This window comes from Mobula hypostoma, chromosome 3, assembly GCF_963921235.1.
Source record: "Mobula hypostoma chromosome 3, sMobHyp1.1, whole genome shotgun sequence".
NCBI classification, from domain to species: domain Eukaryota; kingdom Metazoa; phylum Chordata; class Chondrichthyes; order Myliobatiformes; family Myliobatidae; genus Mobula; species Mobula hypostoma.
Window position 1 is genome coordinate 6,039,917 of NC_086099.1, and position 26,807 is coordinate 6,066,723.

Below are 26,807 nucleotides of genomic sequence, written 5' to 3' on the forward strand. Positions count from 1 at the left end.
TGCAAAAAAACAAAAATTATCTAGTGAGCGGCAGTTCTGTAAGTGAAAAAAACCTGGATAATGCGAGAGGTCAGAGGAGAGTGGCCCGACTGGTTCAACACACAACAAATTGAGCCTTGAAATGGATGGGCTGCAGCTGACAGGAAGGCAACAATAACTCAAATAATCACACATTACAACAGGGGTGTGAGGAAGAGCATGACTGAATGCACCACATGTAGAACCTTGAAGTGGATGGGCTACAGCAGCAGAAGACCACAGACATACACTCGTGGCCTCTTTATTAAGTGCCTAATAAAGTGGCATGGGGTGGCAGAGTGGAGATACGTCGCTACCAAAGGAGGTATAAGACATCCTTTACCTCTGCTAGCCTGCAGTTCACCCTTGGGCAAAATGTAGCCCTGCACAGATCTCCCCCCACCCCCCGCACCCCACAGTCAAGGTCACATGAAGCCATGGGAGCAGGTGGTGGATGGTCGTACAAGCAGACGGTGCATATCGTGAGTCCCAGTTCTGTGATCACTGATGCCAGGCAGACAATCTCTGAAGAGTGTTGATAATGGCTGGGGTCACCTGTCTTGTAAAGACTCTGCCCAGAAGAAGACAATAGCAAACCACTTCCACAGAAAAATTTGCCAAGAACAATCCTGGTCGTGGACCATGATCACCCACGTCATACAACACGGCATATAATAAATTAATAAATAAAGTGGCCACTGAGTGTACGTACTTCAATAGTAAATCTACTTTGACTTTGAATTCAATGTTTTTCAGAATTACTTGTGAATTATTGAGAATAGAGAATTCTTAACGTATTATCCAGCAAATGCAACTATTGAAAACTCATCTTAAAAGAAACGGTTTAACTCGCATGTGAAACATCACATTACACATCTGTAAATACCTATATGGTGACCATTTTCTGTTGCCATGGCAAACAATGCTAAACATAAGGAGGATATTGGATCATGCTTCAAGTTTATTCTACCCATCCATCAACTGTGGAAATTCCATTGCTGGAAGTATCTACATTTCAGAATGATCAGTCCTAAAAAAACATTTCAGTAATAGCTCATGACTTTTGTTTGGAGAAGTTAGGGTAGAAAGTTACATATTTTCTCAGTTGTAAAGCTGTTGATGTAGTTCCCTTCCTTTTCTTTGAATTAATTCCACATGAGTGACACAGTTAAAAACAAGACAATGCCAAGAGCCTTCACTCTGAATTGCATCGATCCACTGCAGCTTGAGCTGATGATCACCACTGGAGTCACTAAGGAGTTTTCCAGATGTTTCCAGTTCATTGGTTAAATGTTACCAAGGATGGCCTGTATAACCAGTGACGATAATGCCAGGCAAGTAAAGGAGGAAAAACCAACATACTACAAAGCCTAAGAAATTTTTCAAGAGGGTATAGAAGAAATTTACCAGGATACTGCCTGATTTAGAGGGCATGTGCCATAACACAAGGTTGGACAAACTTGCAAACACGAGGAATTCTGCAGATGCTGGAAATTCAAGCAACACACATCAAAGTTGCTGATGAACGCAACGGGCCAGGCAGCATCTCTAGGAAGAGGTACAGTCGACGTTTCGGGCTGAGACCCTTCGCCAGTCCTGACACGTCGACTGTACCTCTTCCTAGAGATGCTGCCTGGCCTGTTCCGTTCATCAGCAACTTTAATGTGTGTTGGACAAACTTCGGTTGTTTTCGCTGCAGCAGCGGAGGCTGAGGGAAGATGTCATAGAGGTTTTTAAGATTATGAGAGGCATAGATGGAGTGAGTAAACAGACAGTACCTTTTTCCCAGGGTTTAAATGTCTAATATCAGAGGACATGTATTTAAGGTGAGAGGGAGTAATTTCAAAGGAGATGTGAAAGGCTGTTTTTTTTTCACACAGAGAGTGGTGGGTGCCTGGAATGAAATGCCTGGGGTGGTGGTAGAGGCAGATACATTAGAGATTCTTAAGAGACATTTAGATAGGCACATGAATGTGAGGAAAATGCAAGAGTATGGACATTGTGCAGGCAGAAGGATTAATTTAGTTGGCTATTTGATTACTAATTTAACTAGTTCTGTACAGCATTGTGGGCTGAAGGGCTTATTCCTGTGCTGTACTGTTCTATGCTCTATGTTACATATAATAAACAAGTACTAATTGTTAGTTATATGGTGGAATATATTGCGTGTTGCTAATTAGGACAGAGACAGTACAACCCTTTGGCTGACAATTTCCTGTCAGACTTTTAACCCAATCAATCTTCTGTAGGTTGGCAAGTTTGCAGATGACACAAAGGTTGGTGGTGTTGTAGATAGTGTAGAGGATTGTCGAAGATTGCAGATAGACATTGATAGGATGCAGAAGTGGGCTGAGAAGTGGCAGATGGAGTTCAACCCGGAGAAGTGTGAGGTGGTACACCTTGGAAGGACAAACTCCAAGGCAGAGTACAAAGTAAATGGCAGGATACTTGGTAGTGTGGAGCAGCAGAGGGATCTGGGGGTATATGTCCACAGATCCCTGAAAGTTGCCTCACAGGTAGATAGGGTAGTTAAGAAAGCTTATGGGGTGTTAGCTTTTATAAGTCGAGGGATAGAGTTTAAGAGTCGCGAGGCAATGATGCAGCTCTATAAAACTCTGGTTAGGCCACACTTGGAGTACTGTGGCCAGTTCTGGTCGCGTCACTATAGGAAGGATGTGGAAGCATTGGAAAGGGTACAGAGGAGATTTACCAGGATGCTGCCTGGTTTAGAGAGTATGCATTATGATCAGAGATTAAGGGAGCTAGGGCTTTACTCTTTGGAGAGAAGGAGGATGAGAGGAGACATGATAGAGGTGTACAAGATAATAAGAGGAATAGATAGAGTGGATAGCCAGCACCTCTTCCCCAGGGCACCACTGCTCAATACAAGGGGACATGGCTTTAATGTAAGGAGTGGGAAGTTCAAGGGGGATATTAGAGGAAGGTTTTTTACTCAGAGAGTGGTTGGTGCGTGGAATACACTGCCTGAGTCAGTGGTGGAGGCAGATACACTAGTGAAATTAAGAGACCACTAGTCAGGTATATGCAGGAATTTAAGGTGGGGGCTTATATGGGAGGCAGGGTTTGAGGGTCGGCACAACAATGTGGGCTGAAGGGCCTGTACTGTGCTGTACTATTCTATGTTCTATGTAATCTAACATAATCTTAACAGATTCAGCAAAGCTAATATCTTTACTTTAAGTATACATTTTCCATAAAATGTGCTACAACCAAATTGGTATTTTAAAGGCATCTGGTGCAAAACAATGCTCAAAGCTTGCAGGTTAAAAAAGGAAGTTACCATAACACATAGGAGCAGAATTAGGCCATTTGGCCCCTCAACACTGCACTGTCATTCCATCATGGCAGGCTTGTTATCCCTCTCAAGCCTAATCTCCTGCCTTCTCCCCATAACGTTTGATGCTCTTACTAATTAAGAATCCATCAAGCTCCACTTTAAATATAAGACTATAAGCCTATAAGACATAGGAGCAGAATTAGGTCATTTGGCCCATCGAGTCTGCTCCGCCATTCAATCATGGCTGATCATTTTTTTTTCTCCTCCTCAACCCAATTCCAGGCCTTCTCCCCGTAACCTATTTTGCCATGTCCGATCAATAACCTATCAGTCTCTGCATTAAATACACCCTGGCCTCCATCGCTGCATGTGGCAACAGATTCACCACTCTCTAGCTCAAGATATTTCTCCACATCTCTGTATGAATAGATGCCCCTCTGTCCGGAAGCTGTGCTCTCTTGTTCTAGACTCTCCCACCATGGGAAACATCCTTTCCACATCTACTCTGTCTAGGCTTTTAAACATTCGAGAGGTTTCAATGAGATCCCCTCCCCATCCTTCTAAATTCCAGAGAGTTCAGACCCAGAGCCATCAAAAGTTCCTCATATGATGACCCTTTCATTCCTGGAATCATCCTTGTGAATCTCCTCTAGACCCTCTCCAATGCCAGCACACCTTTTCTAAGATGAGGAGACCAAAACTATTCACAATACTCAAGGTGAGGCCTCACCAGTGCCTTATAAAGCCTCAGCATCACATCCCTGTCCTTGTACTCTAGACCTCTTCAAATGAATGCTAATATTGCATTTGCCTTCCTCATCACTGACTCAATCCACAAGTTAACCTTCAGGGTGTTCTGCACTAGGACTCCGAAGTCTTTTTGCAACTCAGATTTTTGGATTTTCTCCCGATTTAGAAAATAGTTTGCACATTTATTTCTCTACCAAAGTGCATGACCATGAAGTTTCCAACATTATATTTCATTTGCCATTGTCTTGCCCATTTCCTAATCTGGTTAAGTCCTTCTGCATTCTACTTGTTTCCTCAACACTACCTGCAGCCAACTAGAAAAGGATCATTTTATTCCCACTCGCTGCCTCCTACCAATCAGCCAATGCTCTAACCATGTTAGTAACTTGCCTGTAATACCATGGGCTCTTAACTTGGTAAGCAGCCTCATGTCTCCTCACAGAATTCCAACAGGTTCGTCAGGCAGAATTTTCCCTGAAGGAAACCATGCTGACTTTGTACTATCTTGTCCTGTGTCACCAAGTACTCCATCACCTCATCCTTAACAATTGATTCTAACACCTTCCCAACCACTGAAGTCAGACTTACTGGTCTATAATTTCCTTTCCGCTGTCTTCTTCCTTTCTTAGAGAGTGGAGTGACATTTGCAATTTTCCAGTCCTCTGGCACCATGCCAGAGTCCAATGATTTTTGAAAGATCATTTCTAATGCCACCACAATCTCTAACGCTACCTCTTTCTGAACCCTAGGGTGCAGTTCATCTCTCCGGGTGACTTATGTACCCTGAGGTCTTTCAGCTTTTTGAGCACTTTCTCCCTTGTAAAAGTAACTGCACTCACTTCTCTTCCTTCACACACTACAACATCTGGCACACTGCTAGTGTCTTCCACAGTGAAGACTGATGCAAAATACTCATGTAGTTCATCTGTCATCTCCTTGTCCCCCATTATTATTTCTCCTGTCTCATTTTCTAGCGGTCCTATATCCACTCTCATCTCCCTTTTATTTTTTACATACTTGAAAAAGCTTTTACTATCCACTTTGACATTATTTACTAGCTTGTTTTCATATTTTATCTTATCCCTTCTAACGATTCTTTTAGTTGCTCTCTGTAGATCTTTAAAAACATCTCAACCCTCTATCTTCACACTAATTTTTGCTTTGTTGTATGTCCTCTCTTTTGTTTTGATATTTAAATATTCAAGTTCGTCAAGTCCTTCCGAAGACCCCAAAATCTCTACAACTCATGTTCTGGACCCTACAACTCATGATTTCAATGTTTTTTACTTATATATTTCCAAGCAACACATACAACATGCTGGAGGAACACAACAGGCCAGGGAGCATCTACGGAAAAGAATACAGTCGACGTTTCAGACCAAGACCCTTCATAGGATTAATTAGTAGGAGCAAATTAAAGGAAGGCAGGGGCAACCACATCGTCTGAGTGGACATAGTCTTCGAGGCTTCAGCGAAGAGAGGCTTCACTCAGAGAAAGCAAAGCTCAAGTTTTTTTCCTTCTCTTCTTTCTATCTGCTCAGCTACGACAATATAGTGCAATGCTCCTCTTGCAGGATGTGGGAAGGCAGGGAGACCTTCAGTATCCCTGACCACTACAATTGTGAGAAGCGTATCCAACTGCAGCTTCTAACAAACTGTGTTAAGGAGCTGGAGCTGAAACAGGATGAACTCTGGATCATTCGGAAGGCTGAAGGGGTAATTGATAGGACATATATATTAAAAGGCATCCGCTAGTCTCGCAAGACCATGGATCTGCGCTTGGAAAGTCTTCGCTCTCCAGGCCACAGGCCTGGGCAAGTTTGCATGGAAGACTGGCAGTTGCCCATGCTGCAAGTCTCCCTCTCCACGACACCAATGTTATCCAAGGGAAGGGCATTAGGACCCATACAGCTTGGCACCAGTGTCGTCGCAGAGCACTGTGTGATTAAGCGCTTTGCTCAAGGATACAACACACTGCCTCGGCTGGGGTTCGAACTCACGAGCTTCAAATCGCTGGTCGAACGCCTTAACCACTTGGCCACATGGATAGGACACATAGAGTGGTAGTTGCAGTACACAGGAAACTGGGTAACAGTCAGAAAGGAGAAAGCAGTTAAGGAGTCAGTGCAGAGTATCCCTGTGGCCATCCCCCTCAACATCAGGTATGTCACTTTGGATACTGTTGGGGGCGGGGGGGGCAGGGAATGACCTAGCAGAAGAGAGTTACCATGCCTGGCTCTGTGACTTAGAAGAGAAGGGGTGAGAAGAGGTACACTGTGATGATAGGGGATTTATTAGTTAGGGGAGTGGAAGGGTCTCGGCCTGAAACGTCGACTGTACCTCTTCCTAGAGATGCTGCCTGGCCTGCTGCGTTCACCAGCAACTTTGATGTGTGTTGCTTGAATTTCCAGCATCCGCAGAATTCCTGTTGTTTGCGTTCCTAGATGGTAGGTTGCCTCTCGGGTGCCAGAGTCCGGGATATCCCGTATTGAGTTCTCAGCATCCTCAAGTGAGTAAGTGAACAGCCAGAGGTTGTGGTCCATGTACGTACCACTGAGATGGGTAGGATGAGTGACGAGGTTCTGTATAGGGAGTTCAGGGATTTGGGTACTAAGTTAAAGGACAGAGCCTCCAGGATTACGATCTCGGGACTGCTACCCATGCCAAGTGCTAGTGAGGCTAGAACTAGGAAGGTTATACAGTCCAACACGTGGCTAAGAAGCTGGTGTAGGACGGAGAACATAACATTTTTGGATCATGGGGCTCTCTTCTAGGGAAGGTGGGCCCTCTACAGAAGGGACGGTTTGCACCTGAACTGGAGGGGGACTAATATCCTAGTGGGAAAGTTTGCTAATGCTGCACAGTGGGGTTTAAACTAGAATTGCAGTGTGATGGGAACAAGAGTGCCAGAACAGTTAGTGGAGAGGTGTAGAGAAAGATGTTGGTAAGACCTCGAACAAAGTTGGAAATCAAAAGAATGAACATGATGCAACTAGTGTCCTGAAATGTGTATATTTCAATGCAAGAAGTATCATAGAAAAGTCGGATTAGCTCATGGCATGGATCAACACCTGGAATTATGATATTGTAGCCATTAGTGAGAGGTGGCTGTAGGAGGAGCAGGAATAGAAGCTCAATGTTCCAGGGTTCGGTTGTTTCAGACTGAGAAATGAGAAAAGTATGACCATGTTAATGGGGCTATATTACAGACCACCCAACAGTCCTAGGGACTTAGAGGAACAAATCTGTAGAGAGATCGCAGACTGCTGCAAGAAACATAGGATTGTTATTGTAAGTGAATTGACCTGATATCCCATACTGTAAAAGAACTAGATGGGATAGAGGTTATCAAATGTGTTCAGGAAAGTTTCCTTCATCAGTGCACAGAAGTCCCAATGATTCAGTCTGCGATACTGCATCTGCTACTAGGGAATGAGACAGGGCAGGTGACAGACTTTTGTGTCGGGTTAACACTTTGCATCCAGTAACCACAATGGCATTAGTTTCAAAGTAGATATGCAAAAAGATCTGGTCTGGTCTGCAGGCTAAGATTCTAAATTGGAGAAAGGCCAATTTTGATGGTATCAGAAAGGATCTGGTAAGTGTGAATGAAGACAGGCTGTTGTCTGGCAAAGGTAAGTGGAGGGCTTCAAAAGTGAAATTTTGAGAGTACAAAGCTTGTATGTACCAGTCAGAATTAAAGATAGATACAAGATAGCCGTGTAGGGAAGCTTGGTTTTCAAGAGATATTGAGGTCCTGGTTGAGAGAAAAAAGGAGGTGCATAGCAGATCGGAACAAATGAGGTGCTTGTGGAGTACAAGAAATACATGAGAGCACTTAAGAAATAAATCAGGAAGGCTTAAAGAGGGCATGAAGTTGCTCCAGCAGACAAGGTGAAAGAGAATCCTAAGGGCTTCTACAGATATGTTAAGAGCAAAAGGATTGCAAGGGACAAAATTAATCCTCTGGAAGATCAGAATGGTAATCCATGTGTGGAGCCAAAACAGATAGGGTGGGGAGGAAATAAATAAATTTTTTGCATCTGTATATACTCGGGAGATGGACAGAGAGTCTACAGAAGTGAGGCAAAGCGCCATCAACTTCATGGACCCTGTACAGATTGTAAAGGAGGAGGTGTTTGCTATCCTGAGGCAAATCAGGGTGATTAAATCCTCAGGGCCTGACAAGGTGTTCCCTCGGACCCTACAGGAGGCAAGTGTAGAAATTGCTGGGGCCCCAGCAGAGATATTTAAATTATCCTTAGCAAGAGGAAAGGTACCAGAGCACTGGAGGATAGCCAATGTTGTTCCGCTGTTTTAAAAAGGCTCCAAACATAAACCAGGAAATTATAGGCTAGTGAATCTGAAATCAGTTGTGGGAAAGTTATTTGAAGGTATTCAAAGGGACCGGATATCCAAGTATTTGGATAGACGTGGACTGATTAAGGATAGTCAACAGGGCTTCGTGTGTGGAAGGTCATGTCTATCCAGTCTCAGAGCTTTATGAGGAAAGTGGATGGAGGCAAGACAGTGGAGAAGGTTCAGTCACTTGGCATTCAGGATGAGGTTGTAAATAGGATTGAATATTGGCTTGGTGGGAGAAGCCAGAGTGTGGTAGTAGATGGTTGCCTCTCTGGCTGGACGCCTATGGCCAGTGGTGTATTGGATCAGTAAATTTGCGGATGACACTAAGATTGGGGGTGTAATGGACAGCAGGGAAGGCTATCATTGCTTCCAAAGCGATCTGCATCAGCTGGAAAAATGGGCTGAAAAATGGCAGATGGAATTTAACGCAGATTATTCCAAGATTTTGCACTTCAGTAAGATCAACCAGGGTAGGTCTTATACAGTGAATGATAGGGCACTGAGGTGTGTGGTAGAACAAAGGGATCTGGAAATACAGGTCCATAATTTGTTGAAAATGGCATCACAAGTAGATAGGGTTGTAAAGAAAGCTACTGGTGGCACATTGGCTTTCATAAATCAATGTACTAGAGAGGAAGGATTTGGGATGTTAAATTGAAGTTGTATAAGACGTTGGTGAGGCCTAATTTGGAGTATTGAGTGCAGTTTTGATCACCTACCTACAGGAAAAATGTAAACAAGGCTGAAAGAGTACAGAGAAAATTTACAAGGATGTTGGTGGGTCTGGAGGACCTGAGTTATAAGGAAAGATTGAATAGGTTAGGACTGTATTTCTTAGAATGTAGAAGACTGAGAGATTTGATAGACGTATACAAAATTATGAAGGGTACAGACAAGGTAAAGGCAAGCAGGCTTTTTCCACTGAAGTTAGGTGGAACTACAACCAGAGGTCATGGGTTAAAGGTGAGAGGTGAAAAGTTTAAGGGGAACGTGAGGGGAATCATTTTCATTCAAAAGGTTGTGATAGTGTGAAACAAGCTACCAGCACAAGAGGTATATGTGAGCTCAATTCCAACCTTTAAGAGAAGTTTGGATAGGTACATGGATAGCAGGGGGATGGAGGGTTTTCGTTCCGGTGCAGATCAATGGATGTAGGCAGCTTAAGTGGACTAGATGAGCCAAGGGACGGACCTGTTTCTGAGCTGTACTTCTCTATGACAATGGCTGCAGCACCTCCTCTCTTATGGTAGTAACAAGAAGAGGGCATCTCAATCTTCAGTGATATATTATCCCGTGCACCAATCTTTTTGACACGAATGGACCTTATCGAAAATGCTGGGTGTGTGTCTTCATGCTCCTATACCTCTTCTTGGGTAGTGTTGACCCCTCGATGAGGACCCTCAACTATTCCTTCCTGAAATCTATAATCACTTCCTTGGTACAAACAGTGTACAGAATCACAGCAAAGCTCAACCTTAAACACAAACAGAAGCCGGCAGGAGTCAATAGGTGTCAGCAAAGAATGAAGACACTCGTTTAATTTTCATGCCATTTCCATCAGCGTTAATACCAATTGTGATGCTTCAGTCTGTTATCGTAGATCAATGTCAAGGGATCATCAAATACCACAATAATATAGAAATATTATAATATTGTTATACTAATGTTATATTATAAACTCCCAGCACCCACCTGGCTTCACCTATCACCTTCCTCTCACCCCCACTTCTTATTCTTGCTTCTCTTCTCCCCCTTCCTCTCTAGTGCCGATGAAAGGTCTCAACCTGAAATAACAACTGTTTATTCCCCTGCATAGAAGCTACCTAATCTGCTGAGTTCATCCATCATTTTGCGTGTGATGCTCTAGATTTTCAGCATCTGCAGAACCTTTTGAATTTATAATATTCTCAAATACTTTTAGCAGCAAAAAAACAAGTCTATCGACTGGGGAATTGCCAAGACATTTTATTGCAGAATCCTGTAAGTAATCCTAAATTTTGTTAAAAGATTAAATAATATTGACTCTTTCCATTCCATGTGCATTTCATTCATTTTAGCTACAGATTTATGATTACCTTCACCTATTAACACCACTGCTTGTGGAAACTTGCATAAAGTAGACAACGAAAACAAATACAGGCTCGTTTTATTTAAAACCTTCAGAACTTTTGTCAAGAAATGTTGATATTATTATGGTTACATAAGACAGGAGCAGAACCATCACGGCTGATTTATTGTCCCTCTCAACCCCATTCTTCAGTATTCTCCCGCCAACCTTTGACACCTTTACTAATTAAGAACCTATCAATCTCTGTTTTAAATATGCCCAATGACTTGGCCTTCACAGCAGTCTGTAGCAATGAATTAGACAGATTCACCACACTCTGGCTAAAGAAATTCCTCCTCATCTCTGTTCTAAATGGAAGTTCCTCTATTCTAAGGCTGAGCCCTCTGGTCCTAGACTCCCCCACTGTAAGAACATCCTCTCCTTATCCACTCCATCTGGGCCTTTCAACATTCGATAGGTTTCAATGAGATTGTCCCTCATTCTTCTGAACTCCAGCAAGTACAGGCTCAGAGCCATCAAATGCTCTTCATGTGTTAACCCTTTCATTCTTGGAATCATTCTCATGAATCTCATCCAGACTCTCTCCAATGCCAGTACATCATCTTTTCGATAAGGGGCCCAAAACTGATGGGATTCATCTGTCATCACCACTGTTCGTGGGATCTTGTATAAAGCAGACAATGAAAATAAATACTTCAGTAAACAAACACTTCAGTAATTTTGTCACAAGTAGCAAAAAAATCAAAGTTCAAACAAAATTTATTATCAAAGTACATATACGTCACAATATACAACCCTGAGATTCATTTTCTTGCGGACATACCCGATAAATCCAATAACCATAATAGAATCAATGAAAAACCATGCCAAACAGGGCAGACAACCAGCATGCAAAATACAACAAACTATACAAATACAAAAAGATAGAAAAAAATGAAATATTAATAATAATAAAAATAACCAATATTTAGAACATGAGATGAAGAGTTCTTGAAAGTGAGTCCATTGGTTGTGGGAACAATTCAGTGATGGGGCGAGTTAAGTCAGGTGAAGTTAAAACAACAAACACAAAATAATGGAGGTCCTGCTGAGGAGTCTTGGCTCAAAACGTCAACTGTATTTCCATTGATGCTGCCTGGGCCTGCAGAGTTCCTCCAGCATTTTGTGTGTGTTGCTTGGATTTCCAGTATTTGCAGATTTTCTCGTTTGTGTTGAGTTAAGTTATCCCCACTGGTCAAGAGCCTGATGGTTGAGGACTAATAACTGTTCCTGAACCTGGTGTTGTGTGTCCTGAAGCTCCTGTACCTTCTTCCTGATTGCAGCAGCAAGAAGACAGCATGAACTTGGTGCTGGGAATCCCTGCGTGGCTACGCACAGCTCCAATACCACATTCATCTTGACAACACCACTGTCATTGGCCAAATCAAAGGTGGTGATGAATCAGCATATATGAGAGAGATTGAAAATCTGACTGAGTGGTCTCATAACAACTTCTTACTCAATACCAGCAAGATCAAGGAGCTGATATTAGTCTTCAGGAGAAAGAAACCAGAGGTCCATGTGTCAGTCCTCATCGGAGGATCAGGGATGGAGAGGGTCAGCATCTTTAAGTTCCTCAGTGTAAATATTTTGAAGGAACAGTCCTGGGCCCAGCAAGTAAGTGCAATTATGAGGAAAGCACAGAAGCGCCTCTACTTCCTTATGAATTTTAAAAGATTTGACATGACATCTAAAACCTTGACAAACTTCTATAGATGTGTAGTGGAAATTATATTTTCTGGCTGCATCATAGGTTGGTATGGAAACATTTTTATTGTAGTGGACACTTTATCCACTGTACTGATGATAAGAGCGTTGAGTGGGTGAAAAGAACAGCAATCTACATAATTTTAGTTTTATATAATGAAATTTATAGATGAAAAGCACTGAGAATGGAAGGAGTGTCTTGGCTACACATGGGTATTTCAGAAATACCATATTCAAGTAGTTTCATCATTCAGTGAACATCAATATCTCAAGAAATATAGATTAAATTGGCAATTTGGGAAACTAACACTAAGATAACACTGTCTCCTGTAATCACTTTGTACAAAAAAGTAAGGGGCCCAATTCAACTTAGATCAGTACAAGTAATTTTTTCTGTACAAATTTACTTTTCCATTGGTTATTTGTCAATCTGTGTCCACTTATGTATAATTTTATTGTGAATTCCATTATATTTCTTGATTTTCCTGTAAATGTCTGGAAGGAAATGAATTTTAAAATCTGGCTGAGTGCTGCAATAGCAACAAGCTTTTGCTCACTGTCAGTAAGACCAAGGGGCAGATTATTGACTTCAGGATGACAAAACAAGAGGTTCAAGAACTAGTCCTCATTGGAGGATCAAAGGTGAAGAGGGTCAGCAACTTTAAATTCCTCAGTACTGTCTTTTCAGAGGACCTGTCCTCGGCCCAACACATAAATGCAATTAAGAAAGCATGACAACGCCTCTACTTCCTTAGGAGTTTGTGAAGATTCACATAACATCTAAAACTTTCACAAACTTCTGAGGATGTGTAGTGGAAAGTATTTTGACTGGCGGCTGCATCACCAATACCCCTGAATGGAAAATCCTACAAAAAATAGTGGATACAGCCCAGTCCATCACAGGTAAAGCCCTCCCAACCACTGAGCACATCTACATGAAACACTGTCACAGGAAAGCAGCATCCAGTATCAGGTAGTTGGGGTCCCTAGGTCATGCTCTCTTCTCACTGTTGCTATCAGGAAGAAGGTACAGGAGCCTCGGGACCTACACCACAGGTTCGGGATCAGTTATTAGCCCTCAATCATCAGGTTCTTGAACCACTCAACTTCACTCACCCCATCACTGAAATACTACCAGTACCTGTGGACTCACTTTCAAGAACGTGTTCTCAATATTATTATTGTTGTTATATATTTATTTTTTCTCAGCTCAAGCTGGCAAAATCTGAGGTACAGGCATAACCAAGTACACTCATTTCTCAATTGCTAGGAACATTTGGACGATTCTAGTGGTGTTTAGTATTGTGGCTTTCTGAAGATTTACATAAATATTGCTGTGTAGGCCTAATTGTTTAATGCTATTGTGTAGTGACATTGGGATGATACCAATTGTAGACATTACTGCTGGGACAACGTATACCCTGTTCATGTTACATAGTCTTTCAATTTCCACTTTTAATTCAGCGTTTTTCACTTACTGATTTCTGTATGTTGTTTGTGTTTGGAATGGCTATATCTATTAAGTAAGTTGTTCCTGCTTGTACATCCTGCAAAATTATATCCAGACAGTAGTCATGGATTGTCCTATCTGTAATAATGGATCAGTCATAATAGAATTTGTAGGATTTATTAATTTATTTCTGTATTTATCATGCATTGCATTGTACTGCTGCAGCTAAGTTAACAAACTCCACAACATGTGCCGGTGATATTAAATCTGATTCTGTTTCTGATTCTGATTTATAGCAAGGTATGGTGCCTTTTATGAGCTTGTACTTTCAAGCAGCATTTTGATGAACGATGTTTGCCACTTGATTGTGCCTGTGTAAGTAACCAGATTGAGTTAAGCTGCTGCAGGATCCTATAATGTGCTGGATTGTTTCTGGTTTCTCTTGGCATTTTCTGCATTAATCACCTTGAATTTGCTGGTCTGTTACAATTTTTTTGTGTAAACCACCAGTTTCTGTGCTGTACTTTTCTATGACTGTGGTCCTGTCTTGCCACAAGGAAACCACCTGTTTCTGGGAAGACATCTCCAACTCTGAGCCAGGTATTCAATGCTTCCTTGTCGACATCTAGTCTGCTCAGATCGTGGGAATGTCTTCCATGGAGGGTCATGCTCTTCCATTGGCTTTTTCTTCTATAGTGATAATTTCTTCATTTTTCTAAGTTGTGCTTTCATTTAAGTTTAATGGTGTGCACTTCTTATCAGAATTGTGTATGCTCACGTGAAGCGCTGAATCCTGGTTTCATGGATGAAAATATATCCTCAGTCATTTTATCGACCTGTTGTGTAATTTTTTATGTCTGTTATTCCTCTTCCTCCTCTGTCCTGGGTAGTGTTAATCTAAGTGCACTTGGGTGTATATAGTGTTCTCTAAAATTTGTCATATCAGTTCCTATTTTCTTTGTAAATTTTCCAGATCAGTTTCAGACCAAGATATTAAGCCAAAAGAATACATTAATATGAGTATAGCGAAAGTGTTTATTGTCTTCGTTATATTTTTACTACTAAGCTCTGTTTGGCAGATCTTCTTAAGCTTTGCAATACATTCTGTCGCAAGTTTTCCCATTATCACACGATGATCTATTTTTTTTGCGTGTGGATATCCCAGATACTTACATGTTTCATATTCATCCATCAGTTGTATTGTATCCTGCTGCTCTGTTTCATATTCTACTGGTTCTATTGCAACTTTCTTTGTTTAATGATCTGCACTTCTCTGGTCCAAAATTCATGTTTAGATCTTTTGAAAATCGTTCTACAATTTGAATTTACTGCTTTAGCTTTACTGATGAGGGAGCATTTAATTTCAAATCATCCATGTATAGAAGGTGTGTCAAGGTAAAAGTTATTCGGTTGTCTCTGATTTGATACCCTGTTTTCGTCCAATTCAGTAAATTAGAGAGCATGTTTAAAGCTAGACAAAACTATAGTAGGCTTAGAGACTCGCCCTGAAAAATGCCTCAGTTTACTTTGATAATGGTGGTTTTTCTTTTTTGCCTGTTAATAGAGAGAGAGATTATAGTATGCAAGTGCATAATCAGATGCTGTAAGAATTTCACAGGTATTATTATCATAGAAACATAGGAAACCTACAGCACAATACAGGCACTTCAGCCCACAAAGCTGTGCCAAACATGTCCTTAATTTAGAAATTACCTAGGGTTACCCACAGCCCTCTATTTTTCTGAGCTCCATATACCTGTCCAGGAATCTCTTAAAATACTCTATCATATCCGCCTCCACCACTGTCACCAGCAGCCCATTCCACACACTCACCACTTTCTGAGTAAAAAACATATCCCTAACATCTCCTCTGTACCGACTTCCAAGCACCTTAAAACTGTGCCCTCTCATGCTAGCCATTTCAGTCCTGGGAAAAAGCCTCTGACTATCCACATGATCAATCCCTCTCATCATCTTACAGGTCACCTCTCATCCTCCGTCGCTCCAAGGAAAAAAAAGCCAAGTTCACTCAACCTATTCTCATAAAGCATGCTCCCCAATCCAGGCAACATCCCTGTAAATCTCCTTTCTATGGTTCCCACATCCTTTCTGTAGTGAGGCGACCAGAAGTGAGCACAGTACTCCAAGTGGGGTCTGACCAGCATCCTATATAGCTTTTATTATCATTTCTTTCTTTCGCATTTGCACAGTCTGCTGTCCACCCAGTTAGAGCAGTCTGTCATTGATTCTATTAAGGTTATTGGAGTTATTGTGTATGCCCACAAGAAAATGAATTTCATGGTTGTATATGGTGACATATATGTACTTCGAAAATAAACTTACTTTGAATTTTACTTGAAAAACTATCCTACAATTTGCGATCAAAGATTAAGTGCATGAAAAAAATGCACTGCTTCAGAAAAAAAGTGCCAATTTTTACAAACAAAAATTTGTTGTTTAAATATTTATCCACTTGCCTCCAAAGTGCTCAAGTTCAGCGACCTGGTGATGTATTTAATATTTAGATTCTTGGCAAGTTTTTTTTTTCTCTAGTCTCCCTTAATGCTTTTAGGAGTAACCATGAGGTCAAAGCCCTTGTTATGAAGTCAATGGGCAGAGCAAGCGGTGTTTCATGGAACACTACAGTACAGGGCCAAAGGCCAGCCTGTTCCATTGAAATAGTACCTCTCAATGTTTTAAAAGCCTGATATCTTAAACCAGTCTCCCTCTCCAAACACTGCCTGATCTACTAAGTATTTTCCTGACTTTGACTTTATATCTGTTTTCCAATTTATTTATCGCCTCTGACTTAATTTGAATTTTACAAGTCCCACCAGAACACTATTAGTTCAACTCCTACACACAAGAGATTCTGGAAATCCAGAGCAACATACACAAATTGCTGGAGGAACTCTGCAGGTCTGGCAGTGTCTATGGAATGGATTAACAGTCAACATTTCACGCTGAGGACTGGACTGGAAAGGAAGCGGGAAGAAGCCAGAATAAGAAAAGATAGAAGATGATAGATGAAGCCAGGTGGGTAGGGCGATAAAATAAAAAGCTGGAAGATAATAGATGGGAAAGATAAAGGGCTGAAAAAGAAAGAGTCTGACAGGAGAGGAGAGAGAACCATGAGAGAAAGGGAAGGAGGAGAGGCACCATGGGGAGGTGAGGAGAAAAGGTAAGACCAAAGTGGGAAAATAAAAAAGAGGGAGGGAGGAGGGGGAAAAAGTTGGAAAAATCTTAATTCCTATCACTGCTTTTCATGATTGTTTCAATCATTTTAAACAAATAAAATGAGCCCAGCCATAATCAACAGATCCACAGGCATATCCTAACTTTAGAATTTGAATTTCTGAAACACAGGACATGTTTTTAACTTTTCTATTTGCAATCCTGATCATTTCTATATTTCTCATTCAATTGAGAAGTCTGTGCACCAAAAGGAAATGGTTAACTATCTTCTCAGAAAATACGCACAGTGATTCTGCTCTGATCTCCTCCAAGATTAACAGAGGTTTCAAAGTCAGGGTGGAGAACTTATTATTCACACTTACATATTTCTCTTAAATTAAATCATACAAAGTCGAATAAAGTCGTCATACCATTGTCCTTGCATCAAGTACTTGTATATTGTACTCTCTCGAATTATCTCTTTCTGGAACAGCTGGCAAGACAGTAGAACCAAAAGGGTGGTCACAGACTCGAGAAGAATGCTATATGTAATATCTCTGCAAGCAAACATCAAAATAGTTTAGATCAACATGCCATCTTGCAATAACTCGCTGTAAGTGAATTTATACAACATAAAGCACCAAAACATAAGACAGGTTAAACAGCTTTTAATGGTCCATTTAAATAAAGCATTCATTATATTAGTCACAAAATACATTTATATTCTATAAGACCATAAGACATAGGAGCAGAACATAGCCCATTCAGCCCATCAAGTCTGCTTTGCCAATCTATCATGGCTGATATATTATCCATCTCAAACTCATTCCCCGCTTTCTCCCTGTAACCTAATCAAGAACCTATCAACTTACGCTTTAAATACCTGTATACCCAATAACTTGGCTTCCACAGCCGTCTGTAGCAACGAAATCCACAGATACAGCATCAGATTTGCTGAATACTCTGTGCAATATTCGGCAAATCTAACTGCAAGAGAAATGTAAACCCAAGGAAAATTAGACCAAGATTGTTTGTCATATATATTAATGGTCTGGATGACGGGGTGGTAAATTGGATGAGTAAGTATGCAGATGATACTAAGATAGGTGGAGCTGTGGATAATGAAGTAGGTTTTCAAAGCTTGCAGAGAGATTTAGGCCAGTTAGAAGAGTGGGCTGAAAGATGGCAGATGGAGTTTAATGTTGATAAATGTGAAGTGCTACATTTTGGTAGGACTAATCAAAATAGGACATACATGGTAAATGGTAGAGCACTGAAGAATGCAGTAGAACAGAGGGATCTAGGAATAATGGTGCATAGTTCCCTGAAAGTGGAATCTCATGTGGACAGGATGGTGAAGAAAGCTTTTGGTATGTTGGCCTTTATAAATCAGAGCATTGAGTATAGGAGTTGGGATGTAATGTTGAAATTGTACAAGGCATTGGTAAGGCCAAATCTGAAGTATTGTGTACAGTTCTGGTCACCGAATTATAGGAAAGATGTCAACAAAATTGAGAGAGTATAGAGAAGATTTACTAGAATGTTACCTGGGTTTCATCTCCTAAGTTACAGAGAAAGGTTGAACAAGTTGGGTCTTTATTCTTTGGAGCGTAAAAGGTTGAGGGGGGACTTGATAGAGGTGTTTAAAATTTTGAAGGGGATAGATAGAGTTGGCGCAGATAGGCATTTTCCATTGAGAGTGGGGGAGATTCAAACAAGAGGACATGAGTTGAGAGTTAAAGGGCAAAAGTTTAGGGGTAACATGACGGGGAACTTCTTTACTCAGAGAGTGGTAGCTGTGCGGAACGAGCTTCCAGCAGAAGCGGTTGAGGCAGGTTCGATGTTGTCGTTTAAAATTGGATAGCTATATGGACAGGAAAGGAATAGAGGGTTATGGGCTGAGTGCAGGTCGGTGGGACTAGGTGAGAGTAAGAGTTCGGCACAGACTAGAAGGGCCGAGATGGCCTGTTTCCGTGCTGTAGTTGCTATATGGTTATATGGTAATACAGATTGCTTAAGTAATTATCGCTAGAGGAACTTATGTGGATGTCAAACTTGGCTATGCAGATTCATTATCTCTGCTTGCGTGGCACGCCGTAAAGAGGCCACCTTACCTTTCTCTGCTTAATTAAAAGCAGAATATTACTTTAATCCATATCATTTATTTAATTCTGATCCAATTCAGGATTACTTCCTCAATACTTATTTATGTATGTACTTATTTCGTCATTTTGAATTACAGCACAGAACAGGCCCTTCTGGCCCAACAAGCCTCACCAGCCAGCAATTTATAATGACCAAATTAACCTACTTACCAGTATGTTTTTTTGGAACATGGGAGGAAACCAGGGCACCCGGAGGAAATCCATGCAGTCAAGGGCAGGAAATACAAAAGCCTTACAGATTGCGTCAGAACTGAATTCCAGACTGAACTAACCACTAGACTACTGTGACAACCCAAAATATTCTTACTTTTAATTTTTTAAAATTTTTTAATGCCATATTTTTATCTTCCAGAAGTCACCTGATCACACCCTTAACCTCTTAATTTCTGCTTTGGTTTTCCAGTAAACATCATAACACCATTCAAATTTAATTGAAAGTTTCATACGGTGGGAGAGTCTAGAGCCAGAGGACATAGCCTCACAACAGAGAGGCGTCCTTTTAGAATAGAGATGAGGAGGAATTTCTTTAGCCACAGAGTGGCGAACCTTGGAATTCTTTGCCACAGGCAGCTGTAGAGGCCAAGTCTTTATGTATATTTACAGCAGAGATTGATAGGTTCTCGATCAGTCAGAGCTTGAAGGGATACAGGGTGCAGACAGGAGAATGGGTCTTAAGAGGAAAATTCGATCAGCCATGATGAAATGACAGAGCAGACTCGATGGGCCTAATGGCCTAATTGTGCTCCTAAATCTTATGGTTTTTTGGTCTTAATGATTTTCTAGCCACCTTATTTATGTGTGATACTCAATAGTTAGTAACAATTTCCTTTTATAGTAGAATATACAGTGCTTTGAAAAAGTATTCAGCCCCCAACCTTTTTTTCATATAAATGAGTATTACAACCAAATATTTTGATCAATTTAACTGAGAATTATTATTTGTAAAACAGGTGCTCCTTTTTTTCCCCACAGTGGAGCCCAAAAATCTGGGAAAATTAAAAAGCATAAAAAACTAAAAACTCAAAAACTCAAATGTCAGCAAATGTCAAAAGTATTCATTCCCCCTTCCTCAATAATTAGTTGAACCACCTCTCACAGCTATTACAACCAATAGTCTCTGTTAGCTTTGTATAATGTGATAGAGCAAGATTTGCCCATTCTTCCTTGCAAAATTGCTCAAGTGCCTGGTTATTTGGGAACGAAGGTGGACAGCAATCCTGAGGTTTTGCCAGAGATGTTCGATCAAGTTAAGATGAGGCAGGTTAAGGCCAATCAAGAATGTCAATTGTCTTCATTTGAAGCTACTCCATGGTTGCTCTGGCTGTGTGCTTTGGGTCACTGCCCTGCTGAAAGACAAACTTCCTTCCCAGTTTAAGCTTTCTGGCAGAGGCTATCAGGTTTTTATCCAGGATCTATCTGTGTTTAGCACATTCATCTTCCTTTCAAACCTGATCAGATTTCCAGTCCCTCCTGCTGAAGAGGATCCCCAGAGCATGATCCTACCTCCACCATACCTTACAGGTAGGGATGGTGTTACCAGGCTGATATGCAGTATTAGATTTTGCCACAGGTACTGCTTAGTGTCGAGGCCAAAAAATTCCTCCACCAGATAGCTTAAACTGGGGAGGATGTTTATCTTTCAGCAGGACAACAACATAAAGCACACTACCAGATTAACCATGGAGTGGCCTCAAATGAAGAAAATTGATGTCCTTGAGTAGCACAGAGTCCTGACTTTAACCCAATCGAACGTCTCTGGAAAGACCTCGATTGCTGTCCACCGCCTCTCTCAAACTAATCTGGCACAGCTTGAGCAATTTTGCAAAGAGAAATGGGCAAATCTTGCTCCATCACGTTGTGCAAAACTAATAGAGATATATCCAAAATGACTACTGGCTGTAATCACTGCAAGAGGTGGTTCAACTAAAAATTGAGCAAAGGGGATAAATACTTGTGAACTGCTGACATTTCAGTTTTTGAATTTTAAGTTTTCAAGCTTTACTATTTTCCCTGTTTTTTGGGTCTACTGTGAAAATAGAAACACGTGATTCACAAATAAAAATTCTCAGTTAAATTGATCAAAATCTCTGGTTGTAGGACTCATTTTTGTGAACAAAAGGATTGGGGGCTGAATACTTTTCCAAGGCACTATATTTGTACATCAGTTTCTGAAAAGAGAATGAAATACTAACACCACTAATGTAAAAGGAAGAAATAGCGAACCTTCAGGGAGTTAAAGAGAAACAGCTTTGACATGGTTGGTACAGAATATGCATGACAACAGCTATATTTTATTAGGAATTTGAGCAGAATTGTTAAGTTACCAAAGACACTCACAAATTTCTACAAACGTGCTGTGAAAAGCATTCTAAGTGTCTGCATCACTGTCTGGTATGGAGGGACCACTGCACAGGATCAGAAAAAAGCTGCAGAACTTTGTAAACTCATCCAGTTCCTTCATGAGCACTAGCCTTCCCAGCATTCAGGACATCTTCAAAAGGCAATGCCTCAAAAAGCTGGCATCCATCATTAAGGAACCCCATCACCCAGACATGCCCTCTTCTCATCAAGGAGGAAGTACAGGAACCTGAAGCCATATACTCAATGTTTCAGGAACAGCTTCTTCTCCTCCGCCATCAGGTTTCTGAATGGAGAATGAACCCCTCAGTAATTTTTCTGTATCTCTCTGCACTACTTATTTACTTTTTTTATATATACTTCTTACATTTTGTAGTTTTTATTATTATTAAGTATTTCAATGTATTGCTGCCCTAAACAAACACATTTCATGAAATATGCCAGTGACATTAAACCTGATTCTGAATATCAAACCAACCATTCAAGCAAATATACACATAATTAAGCTCTTTTAAATTGTTTTTCAGTTCCGTTATTTCATATAATTACCACAGTTGCCTCAAGACCATAAGACATAAGAGCAGAATTAGGCCATCTGGCCCATCGGGTCTGCTTTGCCATTGAATCATGGCTGATCCTTTTTCTCTCTCCTCCCAACTCCGAGTCCTGGCCATCTCCCCAAAACCCTTGATGCCATGTCTAACCAAGAACCTATCAACCTCTGCCTTGAATACACCCAACGAACTGGCCTCCACAGCTGCATGTGGCAACAACTTCCACAAATTCACCACCCCTTGGCTAAAGAAATTTCTCCACATCGTTGTTTTGAAAGGGCGCTCCTCTATCCTGAGGCTGTGTCCTGTTGTCCTAGACTCTCCCACCATGGGAAACATCCTTTCCACATCAATTCTGTCTAGACCTTTAAACATTCAAAAGGTTTCAATGAGATACCCCCTCATCCTTCTGAATTCCAGCAAGTACAGACCCAGAGCCATCAAACATTCCTTGTATGATAACCCTTTCATTCCTGGAATCATCCTTGTGAACCTCCTCTGGACCCTCTCCAATGCCAGCACATCTTTTCTAAGGTGAGGAGTCCAAAATTGCTCACAATACTCAAGGTGAGGCCTCACCAGTGCCTTATAAAGCCTCAGTATCATTCTTTGCTCTTGTATTCTAGACCCCTTGAAATGAATACTAACATTACATTTGCCTTCCTCACCACTGACTCTACCTGCAAGTTAACCTTCAGGGTGTTCTGCACAAGGACTCCCACGTCCCTTTGCATCTCAGATTCCTGGATTTTCTCCCTGTTGTTATTTCTCCAACATTGTATTTCATTTGCCACTTTCTTTCCCATTCTCCTGTTCTGCCTTAGTCCTTCTGCAGCCTTCCTGTTTCCTTAACACCACCCGCCCCTCCATCAATCTTCATATCAACTGCAAACTTGGCAACAAAGCCATCTATTCCATCATCTAATTCATTGATAAACAGCATAAAAAGAAGTGGTTCCAACACAAACCCCTGCAGAACACCACTAGTCACCATCCAGAAAAGGATCCTTTTATTCCCTCTCGCTGCCTCCTAACAATCAGCCAATGCTCTAAACGTGGTAATACCATGGGCTCTTAACTAGGTAAGCAGCCTCATGTGTGGCACCTTGTCAAAGGCCTCCTGAAAGTCCAAATTTACAACATCCACTGCATCCCCTTTATCTATCCTACTTATAATGGCCTCAAAAAATTCCATCAGGTTCGTCAGTCAGGAATTTCCCTGAAGGAAACCATGCTGACTTTGTACTATCTTGTCCTGTGTCACCAAATACTGCATCACCTCATCCTTAACAACTGACTCCAACATCTTCCCAACCACTGAGGTCAGGCTAACTGATCTCTAATTTCCTTTCTGTTGCCTTCCTCCTTTCTTAAAGAGTGGAGTGACTTTGCAATTTTCCAGTCCTCTGGCACCATGCCATAGTTCAATGATTTCTGAAAGATCATTTCTAAATTGTCACCATAATCTCTAACGCTACTTCTTTCAGAACCCTAGGGTGCAGTTCATCTGGTCCGGGTGACTTATGTACCTTTAGGTCTTTCAGCTTTTTGATCACCTTCTCTCTTGTAATAGTAATGCACCCACTTCCCTTCTTTCACACACTACAACATCAGGCATACTGCTAGTGTCCTCCACAGTGAAGACAGATGCAAAATACTCATTTACTTCATCAGCCATCTCCTTGTCTCCTGTTATTATTTCTCCTGCCTCATTTTTTAGCAGTCCTATATCCACTCTCACTTCTCTTTTATTTTTAACATATTTCAAAAAACGTTTACTATCCACTTTGGTATTATTTGCCAGCTTGCATTCATATTTCATTTTTCCCTTCTAATGATCTTTATAGTTGCTCTCTGTAGGTTTTTTAAAACATCGCAATCCTCCGTCGTCCCACTAATTTTTGCTTTGTTGTATGCCTTTTCCTTTGCCCTTAGGTATGAGAGAGGAGTTGGCCAAAGGAAATTGGAAGGAGCTACCGGCAGGGATGTCAGCAGAGCAGCAATGGCGTATATTTCTGGGAAAAATGAGGAAGGTGCAGGACATACGTATTCCAAAAATGAAGAAGTACTCAAATGGTAAAATAGTACAAAATAGTTGTACTATTTTACCATTTGAGTATTTCTTCATTTTTGGAATACATATGTCCTGCACCTTCCTCATTTTTCCCAGAAAGACATGCCATTTCTGCCCTGCTGACATCCCTGCCGGCAGCTTACTCCACTGAAATACTGCTATGTCAGACTTTACTTTCACCCTATCAAATTTCAAGTTAAACGCAATCATATTATGATCACTGGTTCCGAAGGGTTCTTTTACCTTAAGCTCCCTAATGGCCTCGGGTTCATTACATAACACCCAATCTAGTATAGCTGATCCCCTAGTAGGCTCCATGACAACTGCTCTAAAAAGCTTTCTCTTAGGCATTCAACAAATTCACTCTCTTGAGATCCATTACCAACCTGATTTTCCCAATCGACCTGCATGTTAAAATCTCCCATGACTACCATAACATTGCCCTTTCGATTTGCCTTTTCTATTTCCTGTTGTAATCTGTGGTCCACATCCCAGCCACTGCTGGGAGGCCTGTATATAACTACCATCAATGTCCTTTTACCCTTGCAGTTTCTTAACTCAACCCACAAGGATTCAACAACTTCCGATCCTATATCACATCTTTCTACTGATTTGATGCAATTCTTTACCAGCAGAGCTACACTACCCCTCTGCCTACCTTCCTATCCCTCCAATACAACATATAACCTTGGACATTCAGTCCCCGACTACAAACATCCTTCAGCCACGATTCAATAATGACCACCATATCATACCTGACAATCTGTAACATTGCAACAAGATCATCCACTTTATTTCCCCTACTACGCGCATTTAGATACAACACCTTGAGTACTGTATTTGCTATCCTTTCTGATTCTGCATCGCTAATAACTTGATACTTAGTCTGTTGGCTGCAACTAAGTCCCATCACCTGCCTGCCCTTCCTGACAGTCTGACTGCATGCTATCTTTACTTTTTTTACCATCTGTCCTTTCCTGAGTCCCTTCACACCAGTTCCCAACCCCGTGCCAAATTAGTTTAAACCCTCCCCAACAGCTCTAACCAACCTGCTCGCGAGAATATTGGTCCCCCACGGGTTCAGGTGCAACCTGTCACTTTTAAACAGGTCATACTGTTACAAGGGCGTTGGAAGCGAAACCAAGTGCAGGACACTGACACGTAGGTAGCATTAACAGAAGTGTGTTTATTAATAGTTGCAAGGAAGGCCAGAGAGTGATGAGTAGGTCGAGGGGAGCCAAGGAGATAGCAAAGCTGGACCGGGGATTGAACCCAGGTCACTACAGCAAGACTCTGGCGTTTAGTGGTGGGACTTAGGCAAAGCAGGGATGTGGAGCAGAGGATGAGCGTGGCCGGGAAAGAACAGAGGGCAGAATACCCTACTCCTATTAACACGGGGGGAAATTAACACAGGCAACCGGCGCGGGAACGGAACTTAAAATATAGAGCATTCAGCGGTCAAGAGACAGCGTAAACATAGGCAAACAGTGCGGGTGAACAGAGGAGCAGTAGGCAGGCCAAACTCTTCTTGACCCGCGGCATTGGTGGAGCTGGACTTCTAACTGGAGACAAGCGGCAGACAGCACTTCTCTTACCGCGGATCATTAACTGCAAAGGCAAATGGCTGGCAATCCTCATCTCGACACAGAATAGTGCAGACAAACAGCAGGCAATTCGTATCTTGACTCGGAGTAGCACATGAAGCAGCAAACAACCAGCAAAACTCATCTGGACACGAAACGACAAAACCAAACAACGACAGACAATTCGTATCTTGACACGGAGTAGCACATGAAGCGGCAAACAGCCAGCAATCACTTAGCTGGACACGAAGAGACAGAATTTCTGAAGCAACCCCAGACACCGAAGCAACTTAGAATCCACCATTCTCGGCAGCCCGGAACGTGCATTGCCGCACTGGTTCAGGTGACGGTCCCGCCCTGAGTAGATGTAAGTCGGAGTTTTTATGCTGCCGGTTGGATGGGAATCAGGTGCCTTAATCAAAGAGGCTGGTAGAACACGGGGAAAAGGGAATTAAAAGAAAATGAGGAGTCAACGGACCGGACCGTGTCACATACCTCCCCCAGAAGAGATCCCAATGATCTAAGAACCTGAAGCCCTGCCCCGTACACCAGCTTCTCAGCCACGCATTAATCTGCCAAACCATCATGTTTCTACCCTCACTGATGCGTGGGACAAGCAGCAATCCAGAAATTACTTCCCTGAGGTCCTGCTTCTCAGCTTTCTACCCAGTTCTCAACTGCTCAAGGTCTCGTGTGAAGAACCGCTGAAATCAAGACTGTACAAAACTAACACAAACTGAGTTTTAATCTGGAAGCCCTACACTGTTTTCACCTTGCTTTAATAGAGCAAATTGAAACACAGTCATAATTCCAATTAAAAGTTTTTAAATGGTGGATAATCTTAGAGCCATAATCACCTCCTAGACTGCACTTTTATCCTCTCCCCACCATTAATATAGCATTAATGGTAAGACCCTTGGCAGTGTTGGAGGATCAAAGGGATCTTGGGGTCCGAGTCCATAGGATGCTCAAAGCAGCCACGCAGGTTGACTCTGTGGTTAAGAAGGCGTACAGTGTATTGGCCTTCATCAATCGTGGACTTGAATTTAGGAGCCGAGAGGTAATGTTGCAGCTATATAGGACCCTGGTCAGACCCCACTTGGAGTACTGTGTTCAGTTCTGGTCGCCTCACTACAGGAAGGATATGGAAGCCATAAAAAGGGTGCAGAGGAGATTTACAAGGATTTTGCCTGGATTGGGGAAC

At 41.7% G+C, this 26,807-nt stretch overlaps 1 protein-coding gene across 5 annotated transcripts in view; it reads right to left on the minus strand.

The window, feature by feature from the left end:
- The window catches only part of dym (dymeclin), a 405,267-nt gene that overhangs the window by 270,714 nt on the left and 107,746 nt on the right, over positions 1-26,807 (minus strand). For all 5 annotated transcript variants that reach the window (XM_063042598.1, XM_063042602.1, XM_063042600.1 and 2 more), the window contains one exon: positions 17,301-17,426. In XM_063042598.1, coding sequence (XP_062898668.1) covers positions 17,301-17,426 — 126 coding nt within the window. The remainder of the gene's footprint in view (positions 1-17,300; positions 17,427-26,807) is intronic.